Raw genomic sequence first — 12768 nt, 5'->3', positions numbered from 1 at the left:
TCATTTTCAGCACAACAACACATTGTTATACATCCGAATTGAACTTTGTTGGTGGTGCGGTTTTACGAGTTCAAGAAAGAAATTAAACCCGGGTTGGTTCATATATTAAGAATAGGTAGATTTACTTACTTATAACTATTTGCTTACTTATTTCTTAATTTCTTATAAGGCACTAGAACCGTCTGGCAATTGCGGTTCAGAATTCCATTAGCTTTATGGTGGCCTCCTGCACTGTCTGGTGCCGTTCTCATCACATGACTAGCCCCCGGAACGAGTGACCCTGGAGAGTCTAATTCGCTGCATAGTTGTGAGGTACAGCTTCTCAATTTGTTATCCCATCCTTCATTTTCAGAACAGATAAGAGTCCGTGTAATTGAAACAAAAAAACATACTTTTGATCCTTTTGACCCGCGATAGAGCAATCCTTCTGGATGACTCTCTATATATAAGTGTATAGAAGAGGTGCAGTCACTTTGAATTGTTGGAGATTAGTTAGACAGTAACCGACTGGCGCTCAGATGAGAGTTCTTAGGTCATGATGGCCTCTTGGGCGGAAAGGCACCTGGCTGATGGACGCTTTGTCACTCTGCTCCAACTGCAACTACCATATGAGGTCTATGTCATGTGGGTGGGGCTAACTTTGGCATTAACCTACAGAAGGTGGTTGTCTCAGTTTCCACCTACCGTATCTCGGATGGTAGCAAAAGGTTCCTGAGTGTTCCAACTTCACCTGACATATTATGTTAGCCATCCGCTTTGCTAGTTAGGCTTGTTCTGCTTGATGAAGATAGGATGATTCTAACAGAGCTCAGTAGCTCACGAATTATGTCGAATAAGGGTCAGTTCTGTCATCTTCTTCAAGGTTTTTTTCTTTTCGAAAACCGACAGTTTGACGCAGAATAGCCCCACTGTACTATTAATGGGAATTATCACTCTTTTCAAAGAGTTGAATCAAAGTGAAAGAACGGGAGTGTAAGGATTTGAATCTTTGACTCACTCTTTAAAGATTTATGAAAAACAAATCTTCTAAACTAATCCTTTAATTGGGTAGGTCCGGTAGCCAAGGCGACAGCGGTGCCGGTCTTCACACGGCAGGACCGGGGTTAAAATCCCATCCAGACCGCCCCTCCCCGTTACTCAGAGCTGATTATTTTGCTACGGGTAAAATCAAGTCACAGAAAGCCAGGAATGGCAGGCCGAGACCTCTCGAGGTTGAAGTGCCAATGAATGAATGAAGAATCCTTCAACTACTTCTCTGGGGTTTAACTAAACTCTCACTCTCCGAACGCCGACTAGTAATACACTCATTTTCTTTGTGTCTGCTTGTGTTTTGTGAACACCTACTCTCTTATTAAATGAGTTGAAACCCAAAGGGAGTGAGTCACTTGTCGGCAAAGATAGTGAGAGTGAGTCGACTCCCAAAACGAGTGAATCACTATTAGGCACAGAGAGCAAAAGTGAGTTTACTCCCAAAAGGAGTGAGTCGGTACAGAGAGTGAAAGTGAGTTGAACTCAACGAAGTGACCCACTAGTTGGCTCAGAGAGTGAGAGCGAATCGACTCCCAAAAGGAGTGAATCACTAGCTGGCACAGAGAGCGACAGTGAGTTGACTCCCAAAAGGAGTGAGTCACTAATAGGCACAGAGAGTGAGAGTCATAAAAACTCCTAATGCTGCAATTTAAGCCATATGCTTCTTTGCAGAATTAAACTCACTCACTCTTACTCAGTGTGGACATATTTTTGTGCAGATATTAAATCTAGTGCCCTCTTGCTCTTGATCTTGATCTGGTGTCCTGCTGAGTCTGGTAGATGGCAGTAGGTACGCCTCATAGTCTGAGTTCTGTTCTTTCAAAATTATTTCTTCCTTTTTTATATTAAATATTGTGACAAACCTTATCCTCGGTGTTGCTTTTGTGATCCAACTATACACACTGCGTTTGTTTTTATTTCTTCTGTATTTTTTTCCATTACATCCTTTGCAAAGTATTTGAACGCACGTTCGTATTCTATTCATTCCGCCCTTCCGGTAGCCGCTATATAATATAACTTTTTCACCCTCCGTTTTCATTTTTTTTTTTTTGCATTACAACTTAACTAATCCGTAGTGTACATGTTTTTGTTTTGCAAAATAACAAATAACTCTACCCCTACTATATATCGCCTCAAACCGCAGTAAACAAACAGCACAAGAACAAAAAAAAAACAAACGATTAAACAAAACATTCTAAACCACACACACAAAAATGCATCGAAAACAGATTTAAAAGAATGCTAAGGAATGTCAAAGTAACGCCGCCGCACACACCCAAGGAAGATGTGGCAGACGAATGGGAAACGCTGATGTGTGGAAGGGACAAACGGGAGAAGGGTGGTTTTGGGTGGGGGTGAGGGGGGGTTTCGTCGCTTGTCGACTCAAAAACGAACTCCTACCAACAAACTACAAATTTAAACCCTCTGCACCCCCCCACCCCCCAGAGGGCTATAACGACGAATTTTGACAGATCTTTTAAACCCTGTGTTTTTGTTAAACGTATCCTTTGCTACACTTTGTTTTGCGGTAGTTAAAGGATTCAGCAACAGCATCCCTTCGAATTTAAAACTTATCTTCTAGCAACGAAACCTTTTTTTTCTCTCTCTCTCTCGCCGTCCAATCCGTACTAGACTAGCCCCTATACCGGTCAGATTCACGGATGTTTTTAATTGAGCTGAGATTATGACGCAGCTGGTGGTTTGCCGTTTTTTGCAGGTACAAACACACACACACACGCGCGCCCTGGATTAGAACTTCTTTGATGTTCGGGAGAGAAGGTTCTTAAGAATCCTGAGCTGCTGCCAGGGGCACATAGCAAAAGTTGTCTTCAAACATTGAATCTTTCCTCCATTTGAGCTCTCCTGTTTATAACTTCATGTCTGTTTCTTTAATGCTTCTTCTATCCTTAGCAACACTAATCCGGTCCTTCCTGTGAATTAATTGCAACAAAGAACCCATTGGTCCACCCAGCTATGTTGCCTATACCGGTGGAGACCTGCTTTGGATAGTTTTTTCACCCTGTCTGTGTGTGTGTGTGTGTGTGTGTGTGTGTGGTTTTCCCCATTTTTTCTCTCTCCGGTTTTTGCTTACTACAATATTAAATAACATATAGACTGTCAGCGTTTTTCTTCTCTATCTCGGGGGAAAAGGGATGCCTGGGGGAAGCGGACAAGTTGGAAGGGGAAGGGTGTTTGTGTGTGTGTGTGTGTGTGTAGCAACAACAATAAGTATGCAGAACCGTATGTTTCTTCACATCTTTCCTTTCCACCTCCGATTCACTACCTCCCCCCCCCTTCGCTTCTTCCTCCTAGTCGCCGCATGTTTCATCGATCGGTCCGTCGATCGGTAACCTCGATCGGTCCGTCCGTCTGACGTTACCAATTTCACCTCAATCCATCCTGCAACACCTAGGCGTTAATGACGCTCTATCTGCTCGAACGGAACGAATTCTATATTATTTATCTTTCTCTCTCTCTATATATATACGAGTTCATACACATATATATGTGTGTGTGTATATATAGCTTTGTTATTATATAATATGTGTATTATATACATATGCAGCTAGATATCCATTTTTTTTGCCACCACGTGTATCTAATACATACGTATATAAGCGTTCACAATATAACATGTGCAATGTTGTGTTTGTGTATGTGTGTGTGTTGTCCTCTGTGTAGGATAACGCGTGTCACCTTAACTCTGACGCATCCTTCGCTCTCCCCCTGTTTTCATCCAGTGTGTGAGCGTGTCCGAGTGAGTATGTGTGGGTGTGTGTGTGTGTGGGGTCAGCGTTTCGACTATATACGCAATGCAATTCTACCGTTCTACTGGTTTCTGCTTAATATAGAGTACCTTTTTTCATTTTTCTTCCTCTTCTCACGAGTGGGCCCGTGCTTCTGCTACTACTTTGAGTGTGTGTTTGTGTAAGTGTGTTGATTTAAATGTAAAGATCACGCATCGTTCGATATATGTATATATCATATTTGCTTCAACACTAAAGTACACCTTCTTCTGCAGCCCGGGCCACGATTAGCGTGTTTGCGGTAGCCGCCGTTTACAGCGAGGCGCACGGCCCCCATGCCGAACAATATGATGATTATGAGCCGCGGTTTGCTGCTGCTGATGATGATGATGATGGGGGGGGGGGGATGTTTCTTACCAAGTGGCGCCCGTTTCCTGTTACCAACCTAAAACTGTACCCAGTTGGCGTTGGTTTTGCTGGGTGTTGCTGCGGCTGCCGTATCGGCCGTTGTGCTTTGCACCCTAAAATTGGATGATAAAACCGATCAACTATGTGTGTGTGTGTGTGTGGTGTACGTGCGTGGGTATGTGTGATAAAGCGAAACTGCAGCTGTTTATCGCAAGAGTCGGTAAGATGAACACGTACCCAGCGGAAGTAAATTCGCCCCATTCCGTTTGTCCACCGGTGGTGGCCGATGAGCTGGCCGGCAGCTGTTGATGGGAGGGTGAACCGGCCTGGGGTGGACTGATCTTGTTGCTGCCACCCGGTGGCGGGGGCAGCAAACCACCGGCGCCCGTCTTTTTACCGGTCAGTCGAGACGATACCTCCGAACCGTCCTTTTTCTGCCAAAAGGAGAAACAAATTATGCGTTGGTGATAAAGAGAGGGAGAGAGAGAGAGAGAAAGATAAAGAGAGAGAGAGAGAGCGATTTAATTGGGACTTTGGAGCGGTTCTTTACACGACAGGACCGAGGCTCAAATCCCATAGTGAGGACTGACTATCCAGCACATTCCTTCCGCATGATGATGCAGTTTTTTTAGAAAACTGCGATGACGCATCCCATCATAATGAGGAAAACAAAACAACAAACTGCTTTTTCCTGGTTGGTTCTAAACAAAACCCCTCACGGGAAGATCTGATTCTAGACACCACACCAATATCTGGATGAGATTTGCATTCAAGAAGACTTTTGTTATGATTATATGGCCAGTTAGCAGCGTGGTTTTAGGGCCAATGATTTATTCTTCTTTTTCCCTGGCACTACAACCTCGAGAGGTTTCGGCCTGCCATTTCTGGCTTTCTGTGACTTGATTTTACCCATAGCAAAGTGGTCAACCCTGCGTATGGGACAGCAGTCTGGATGGGATTTGAACCCCGGTCCTGTCATGTGAAGATCGGCGCCGTTAACGCCTTGGCCACCGGACCGCCCCAGTGACTAAGGTGGGGAAAATTTTGGGGCCTGCCATTGCTGGCTTCCTTGGCTTGAATTCACCCAGTCGTATAGAAAGACGGGTCCAGAATAGTATCATACTGATAGGATCAACCAGGTGTTCGTCTTCCACACACCTTTGTTCGATTGATTGTTGACTTCCAAGGCACTAGTCTCCACAGTTTGACCTGTGGCGGCATGCCCCGAACCCACCGCTAGATCATTGCCATGATATCGAACAAGGCACCAACCTAAGGCCAACTACCTAACTGGAGAAGCTCGGCCACAGATGTATTCTAATGGAAACAAAATGGTCGACCAAAGCAGGCCGGCCCGGTAAACAACGCACGAAGCCACACGAAGCTTACCGTAATCTTCATGTTGATCTTAATAGTTTCGCCCTCCTTGAAGCCGAGATCGAGCTGCTGCTTCGGTTCCACCTTTTCCTTCTCGATCTTTTCCTCGTTCTTCACCCACTTGAAGTGATCCTGCAGCGCCACGTTCAGATCGAACGAGTCGGACCGATCGCCGAACCCGAGCCCGATGAACGCGGTCCGCCCGTTGCCGTCCTGGATGCGGAGCACGAAGTAGCGCGAGCTGTCCGATACCGCCTCGATCGCCACGCCCGGATAGCTTTCGATCGGGCAGTTCGCAAACAGCGTGCCGTTGCTCTTGTCCTCCAGCTTCACGCACAGCGACCGGCCCTTCGCCACCATCCGCAACCGGCCGGTCCAGATCGGTTCGAGCAGGTTCCAGTCGGCCGCCCGGTAGCCGCGGTTGCTCTGGCGCGGCGGAATTTTGTACACAAACACCTCCTGCTTCACCAGCACCACACTCTCGTACTCCGGTTCGCCCATTTGCGGTGGTGATGGGTGTCTCTTGGGAGATGGATGGGAGGATCCACTTGCCGAACCGCCGCCCCCTTTTTGTTCCCTTTTTGTTTTCCGGAACGTGTGTTCCCCTTTCGTTTGTGGGACGCTACGTGAAGCTTTCGTTTTTCTTTACGTTTTCGATAATGTGTGGAACCGTGGATTTTCCTGCTTCCTTTACCACACCGTATAAGCTTTGTTGGGTTGTTGTTTTTGTTGTTTCACACACACACACACGCACTCTCCCGCTCTCTCTCTCTCGCTAGATTCGCATCCGTCCCGTGAAATAGACTCGAGATGGTGAAAGTGGTTTGGTAGGAGAAAGAAAGGCCCCCCGCCCCTAGCTCTGTGTGGCCTAGTTTTCCAGTTTCGTGTGTGAAAATTGCAGATCGTCCTGAACTCCGTTTTTCTTTTGTTTGTTTGCTCCAACTGCACGTTTGGCGTGCCCCAGTCCTTTGCTGCCTGCCAATGAACGCTTTGGCCGATAGAATGCACCTTCCTGCTGCGGCTGGTTAGTGTGTTGAACGACTTGTGCCCTTTTGGATCGAATCACTCTCGATGTGTATGCATCGGATTCGTTTTTATGACGTAAGCAGCTTTATCATTCCAGTGGCCACAAGATGGGGTCTACTGCTCACACTCGCGCACTGGTGCTGTCAGTTGTGACATTGCTGTGTTTTGTTTGTGTGTAGTGCGTGGGTGTAGTCGTCCGACGAAACAATAAACACACCGTGCGTTCGTCGTCCGTCTGATCTGATCGTTCGGGGCCGACGGTTCTTTTTTCTTTTCAGCTGAGTTGGCAAAATTCAAACCCTGCAACTGGGCCCCAGCAGGGGCGGAGATGGGCGAAAGAGAAACAGTGGCACAGCACGAATCACTCAGCTATTCGTGACCAAAGCAGGACGCAAGCGAAGCGAAATGTTTACAACCACCCTTTAAAAACTACCCCTGTTTGAAACAACCCTCGTAACGGTCGCAATGGTAACTGGTCGTAACGGTCGCGAATTAGTGCTGATGGTTTTGAATTTTATTTATTCTATATTAATTTAATTTCTTTAAATTCTTTCTTTTTTTCTCTTTTCTTTTATTTTCTATTAATTGTACGTAATTGAAATTCCTTTTTCGCGTTTTTAGAAGCTTAATTATTTAAGAAAATTTCAATTTTTATAACCAAATGAGAAATAAGATTTTTTTTTTATTATTTTAGAACATTTTTTTATCGAGTGTATCTAAAATGAGATCCATAATCATACTTAAATAAAAAATAAAAAATACTAAAAATAAGGAAGATTAAAGGAAATTTGAATTACAAAAAAAGAAGGAAATTTTGAGAAGAGCCCGTTTTTTATATTTTTTATTCAACGTTTTTATTTTACATTTTAAATTTATAGAAAACATAATTTAAAAAAAAATATGGAAAATTTGAGAAGTACCCGTTTTTATATTTTTTTTATTCGACGTTTATATTTTACATTTTGAAGTTTAAAGAAAATTTAATTTCAAAAAAATATGGAAAATTTGAGAAGAACCCGTTTTTATACATTTTTTTCATTCGAAGTTTTTATTTTACATTTTACTTCAAATTTAAACTATAATTCTGGTTCTTATTGTATGAGTAAAATTTAATTCAATTTATTTTTTTTAATTTTTTTTTGCTCGTTTTGGATGAAGTACGAACGCCCTGACGCGCGCCTGACCGTTATAGATTTTTTTTTTTTAATTTTATTTTTAACAAAAAACAAGTTGCTTTAATATTACTTGATATTCATTTAAATTAAACGTTTGGATATGCGTATTAATATATATTTTTCTTTAATAATTTTTTTTTTGTAGGAAAAAATGTAAGCCATCTGGAGGACTGGTGGACGATTGGCAAAAGTCTGGTAGTCGCGAACCGTTGCCTCTGCCTCTGTTACCTTACCGATCGATTGCTTCGTTTGCTCTGTACAAATATTAAATTTTTGTCATTAACTTTAGCAAACTTTTTAAAAAGTTTTCACCACCTATTCCAACAGGTGTTCGTGGTTAGCAATAAAACGGGCGGTCCCGTCCGGACACACAAGCTGAAGATTCAAATTCAGGAACAGGAAATGTGCATTTCTGGGCGATTGTGAACGGAGTGCATATCGTGTTAGAACGGTTTGACAGCTTTGTGGCCATTTGATCACATTTGCTGTACAGTGCGCGAAAGAAGAAGAGGAAACGCTGCTGTCAAAAGAAAACCTGAACCTTTCTGCAGGCGTCATAAAGCCAGAAAAGCGCTTTCTATTACGGCTACCCTAACTTTGGCAAGGGAAACCTTTAGGAAATTAAGTTGGTGTTGGGCAGAGGTACCCGGGACGATCGTTTCGCCGAGGCAATAAAGCGTACCGGAAGCGAGCGCTTGTTGCGGCTGGGAACGTATTGGTCTAAAGCGCGTAAAGCGTCGCATAATTTGGTGATGAAATCAGTTTTGCTCTAAGTGTTGGAGTGTTTTGCATGCCGTAATTGATCCCAGTCTCAATAACCGGTGACCAGTGAATCAAAAGGTCCGGAGAAAAATCTTGACCCTAGAAAACCCACGCACTGTTCGCCGTCGGCAAAATGTCGCTCGCTTATTCACAGCAGGTAGGTGTTACGATTTTCTCCTAAAACGATCTCGACGTTGTAAATGCTTTTTTTTCTCCACCTCCCCACAGTCACAGCAAACGGCCAATCCGGGCGGTGGACGTGGTGGTAATCCGCCGAACCGTGGCCAGGGACCGCCACCAAGCTCGATGCATATACAGAAGATACTGGACGAGAATGCGGGTCTAATACAGACGATACAGGAGTTTCAGTTTGCCGGCAAGTCTAGCGAGAGCATGTCGTACCAGGTGGCGTTGCACCGCAATCTGGTCTATTTGGCGAACCTGGCCGATCCGCAGCAGAACGTATCGTCATTGCTTCCGGTAAGTGTAGCGTTACATCCCACGTTACAAGCAGCCACATGCTCACAGTTCGGTTACCGTTTCCGCTGCAGCCTCCGCAAATGTTGCATGCAATTCAGCAACAGCAGCAACAGCAGCAGCAACAGCAACAACAGCAGCAGCAGCCTCCGCCGCCAACACACGATGGCAGCATGATGGGGCAAGGGCCGGGACAGCCGGGAATACCAGGTTATCCGCAACCCGGTCAAGCACCACCGGGCGCTGGGATGGGTGGCCAGCAGCAACCGCCACAGCAGCAACAGCAACCGCAGCAAGGTCAATCGCACGCGAGCAACGGTGTGGTACCGCCGGGCCAGCAGCACAATCCGCACGGACCACCCAATCCCGCCGCCGGCGGTATGCAGCAGCCCGGCCAGCAGCCGGGTGTACCGGGTAGCGTGGGCACCGGTCACGGACAGCAAACGGTCCCGCAGGTACCGAACCAACCGGGCCAGAATGTGGTAATGGGTGGTGCCGGTGGTGGTGGAAATCAGCAGGGAGTGTACCGTGCACCGGGCGCCAGTGGACCGATGCCCCCGACGTCCAGCTCTCCCGTTGTCGGTGGAGGTCAGCAGCAGCAACAGCAGCAGCAGCAGCAGCAGCAGCAGCAGGGTCTGGTGAATCAACAAAGTGCCGGCCCGGGTGGTGCGATACGGGCGGCAGGCATTCCCGGCCCGGGTGGCCAACAGCAGCAACCCGCCAGTCAGCCGTTGCCACCGCAAACGTCCGGCTATCAGCAGCGTGCCGCGTACAACGTACAGCACTCCCACTATCCGGGCTATCCGCCCCCGAACCAAGCGCCGTACGGTGCACAAACCGGCTACTCGCCGTACGGTGCTCCACCGAGCCAGGTGCAGGGTTACGGGCCGCCGAATGCGGGCACACCACAGAGCTACCATCATGCGGGTGTGCCACCGGCCGGTGCGACCGGTGGACAGGTGCCGCCCGTGCAGGGTTCACCGTACCCGGGCGCCGCCACCGGCCAGCATCCGGGTTCGGGCGGGGCTGGGGCGGCCGGTGCCGGTGCGGGCCCCGGCGCCTACCAGCAAGGGCTTCCGCCCGGTGCGCCCAACACGCAACCCCACGTCGGCTACGGTCCTCCGGGGCAACCGCCCGTCCAGTATCCACCCCAGGGTGGTCCCGGTGGTCCTCCACCACCCCACGGCTACCCGGGCTATCCGGGTGCCGGCGCCGGTTCCGCAGCTGCCGGTGCAGCCGGACCGAACGGTCCGTACGGTCAACCGGCCGGACCCGGCCAGCAGGGTGGCCATCCACCACAAGGCCAGGTAGGTGGCTATCCTGCCCAATCCCCGGGCTATCCCATGCCACAGCAACCGCAATACCCCACCGGCTACCCGGGCACCGGACCACCCAACACGGCCGGACCAATCCCAACCAGTGGTGCGGGACAGGCGGTTGCGGCCGGTGCCGGTGGAACGGTCGCGGCCTCGGTTTATCCTGGTCCGCAGCAACAGCAGCAGCAGCAGCAGCAGCAACAACCACCACAGACCGCAGTTACCGCTGGCGGGGCCGTACCATCGTCCGCCATACCAGCCACCACCAGCTCCTCCTATCCGGCCACCAATCCCGGCGGTGGTGTATCGGTCGGAGCCGGTTCCATGCCACCCGGTGGATCGTACAACGCCCAACCACCGAACGCGCAACAGCAACACGGACAGCCGCCGGTTTCGAGCTACCAGCAGCAGCAACAGCAACCGGCCGGTGCCGTTGTGCCCGGCCAGCAGCAACAGCAGCAGCAGCAGCAGCAGCAGCAACAGCAGGGCGCACCGGGACCGGCCGGACCGGGCGTCTATCCGCCCCATCCGCCGTACCATCAGCAGTCGTACGCACCGCTGCCCGTACCGCAGGGTCAGTATCCGCCCGCTCAAACCGGTTACCCGCAGTATCCGCAGCGTCCGCCGAACACGCAGATGCCGCCACCCGGTCCGCAGGGTCCACCGCCGCAAGCCGCTTACGGTTATTACGGTCAGCCACCACAGTAGAGCCGATCAAGGGTCACTGCTTCCTGATCGTTTCCCCACTGTCTGCCAATCTCCCTCTCTCTCTTTTACTTCAATACTTGTGTGTGTGTATGTGTGTTAATATGGAGTGTCTCTTCGCAACACCCCGATCAATTGTATATAGTATGGTTAACCCTTCTCATAACGAGGTCCTCCCACAAATTTTAACTGCAAGAAATCGTGACGAAAACAAGGGATTTACTATTGCCTTTAAGAGGGAGTCTTTGCTTGGGGCTGCCATTGTCGGCTTCCTTCACTATAGATTGTCCTTTGTCCGTTAGGGCGGGTTTAAAATCGCTATCAGAGAGGGTTGACTGAACACCGGCACTTCATCAGTGCAGAAGGTGAACACAAGTAGCATATTAGTTTGTTTAATTTAATTTTGATATGCCAGATGGAGATGTTTCCCATGCAAACAGATTCGAGAGGTCAGCCAAGGATATACCGGGCGTCCGGATTATAAACGGATACATACGGTGTGTCGCACTCAATCAGACCAGTGGCAATAGGGCTTCCCACGGCCGGACCGGTGTTCAAATCCCGTCCAGACCGCCTCCCCGTACTCAGGGCTGAGTACTTTGCTCCGGGTAAAATCAAGTCACAGAAAGCCAGTTGGACAGTTTTTTTTTTGGCCTCAGGTCAATGTACTCCCAAGACTGTGTAACGACATAAATTCTTTTATCGAAACACTTGCCTGTATTTAAAGGATTAAAAGGACGAGTATGCGTTTATAGGCGATGGAGACGTATGTTGGCAAAGCATACGAAGGTGTTGGTTGTAGTTTAAATTTGGTGTACAGTACTACAGGTTTTCATAGAGGCAGGCCCCCTGGTATGGGGGCACTTCCATTGCAATGTGTCGGCACCCTGGCCAGAGTGGATCGAATGATTGGTGCTGCGAATAAAACTAGACATCTGAATGGCAGCGTATATATTAGTTATACCTCCTCCGTGTTACATTCGCACCAAGGACAACTCACAAATCAACCGTTTTGGCTTGTTTTAATTTCCATATAAAAAGGGGCTCTTAGATGAAACACTCTCCCTTCATCAATGCTGTCGAACGATGTTAGAATCGTGTAGCAGCCGTTTACACCGTCTAAAGTAAAGTTAAGCGAAACACACAGCCTCATTTTCGAAGATTAAACGTTCATTTCAAGCACCGGTGCGCTAGAGTAAAATTATTGCTTAAAAAAAGCCACTGGACAAAGGATTGCGGTCGCGGAACAACAACGCGAACGATCCCACATAATAGTGTGTGTAAATGGAACGCTAGAGGATAAAGCACTTATATGTATTAGTTTAAGAAAACCTTAAATAAACTCATCGGTTGGTGGTAGACATTACTTACTTACTTGCGGTCTTCGCTAGAGTGGAGAAGTTTCCTCAGGCTGTAGTATGACCGGTTTGGCAGCCAGCACACTTGCGCGTAACTCAACATCAATGTTGTTGTCGGTGCTGACTTTTGACCCCAGATAGGTGAAGTTTTGGACGACCTGAAGCAGGGCTGCAAATGGTGCCACCATCATTTTGGTTTTCGCCTCGTTAATCTCCAACCCGAGGTTCTGTGCCGCACGCTCGATCGTTTGATAAGCTTCTGCTAGATAGGAGAGCCTCAAACCAGCTGATGTCTATGTCATCAGCGTATCCCAGGATCTGGATTGACTTATAGAAGATGGACCCCGAAGTTTCCACCTCCGAGTCACGGATGGTCCTCTCTCTAGCG

At 48.0% G+C, this 12768-nt stretch overlaps 2 protein-coding genes and 1 long non-coding RNA gene across 4 annotated transcripts; 2 read left to right on the top strand and 1 right to left on the bottom strand.

Moving 5' to 3' along the window:
- Positions 1–1905: 1905 nt before the first annotated feature.
- Positions 1906–6793, bottom strand: LOC118517232 (NECAP-like protein CG9132). 2 transcript variants are annotated; one of them, XM_036063212.1, is made up of 3 exons: positions 5574–6793; positions 4356–4618; positions 1906–4297 (listed from the first exon to the last, which is right to left on the bottom strand). In XM_036063212.1, exons 1-3 carry the CDS (start codon positions 6060–6062, stop codon positions 4222–4224), a joined length of 828 nt encoding a protein of 275 aa, XP_035919105.1. In that variant the 5' UTR covers positions 6063–6793; the 3' UTR covers positions 1906–4221. The 2 variants fall into 2 exon arrangements, with proteins under 2 accessions (XP_035919105.1, XP_035919110.1); XM_036063217.1 differs by having other exon boundaries at positions 4422–4618; positions 5574–6783.
- A 126-nt stretch (positions 6794–6919) lies between these two features.
- LOC118517251 lies at positions 6920–7358 on the top strand. The gene is made up of 2 exons (XR_004908281.1): positions 6920–7055; positions 7209–7358. It is a non-coding gene; the product is annotated as an uncharacterized LOC118517251 (long non-coding RNA).
- Positions 7359–8238: 880 nt separating this feature from the next.
- LOC118517220 (basic salivary proline-rich protein 2) lies at positions 8239–12392 on the top strand. Its single transcript, XM_036063208.1, has 3 exons — positions 8239–8681; positions 8753–9004; positions 9076–12392. Exons 1-3 carry the CDS (start codon positions 8658–8660, stop codon positions 11023–11025), a joined length of 2226 nt encoding a protein of 741 aa, XP_035919101.1. The 5' UTR covers positions 8239–8657; the 3' UTR covers positions 11026–12392.
- The last annotated feature ends 376 nt before the right edge of the window (positions 12393–12768 follow it).

Source organism: Anopheles stephensi, chromosome X, assembly GCF_013141755.1.
Source record: "Anopheles stephensi strain Indian chromosome X, UCI_ANSTEP_V1.0, whole genome shotgun sequence".
In the NCBI taxonomy this organism is placed as follows: domain Eukaryota; kingdom Metazoa; phylum Arthropoda; class Insecta; order Diptera; family Culicidae; genus Anopheles; species Anopheles stephensi.
Note: the sequence above shows the minus strand (reverse complement) of the source record. Positions and strands in the feature narration are given on the sequence as shown.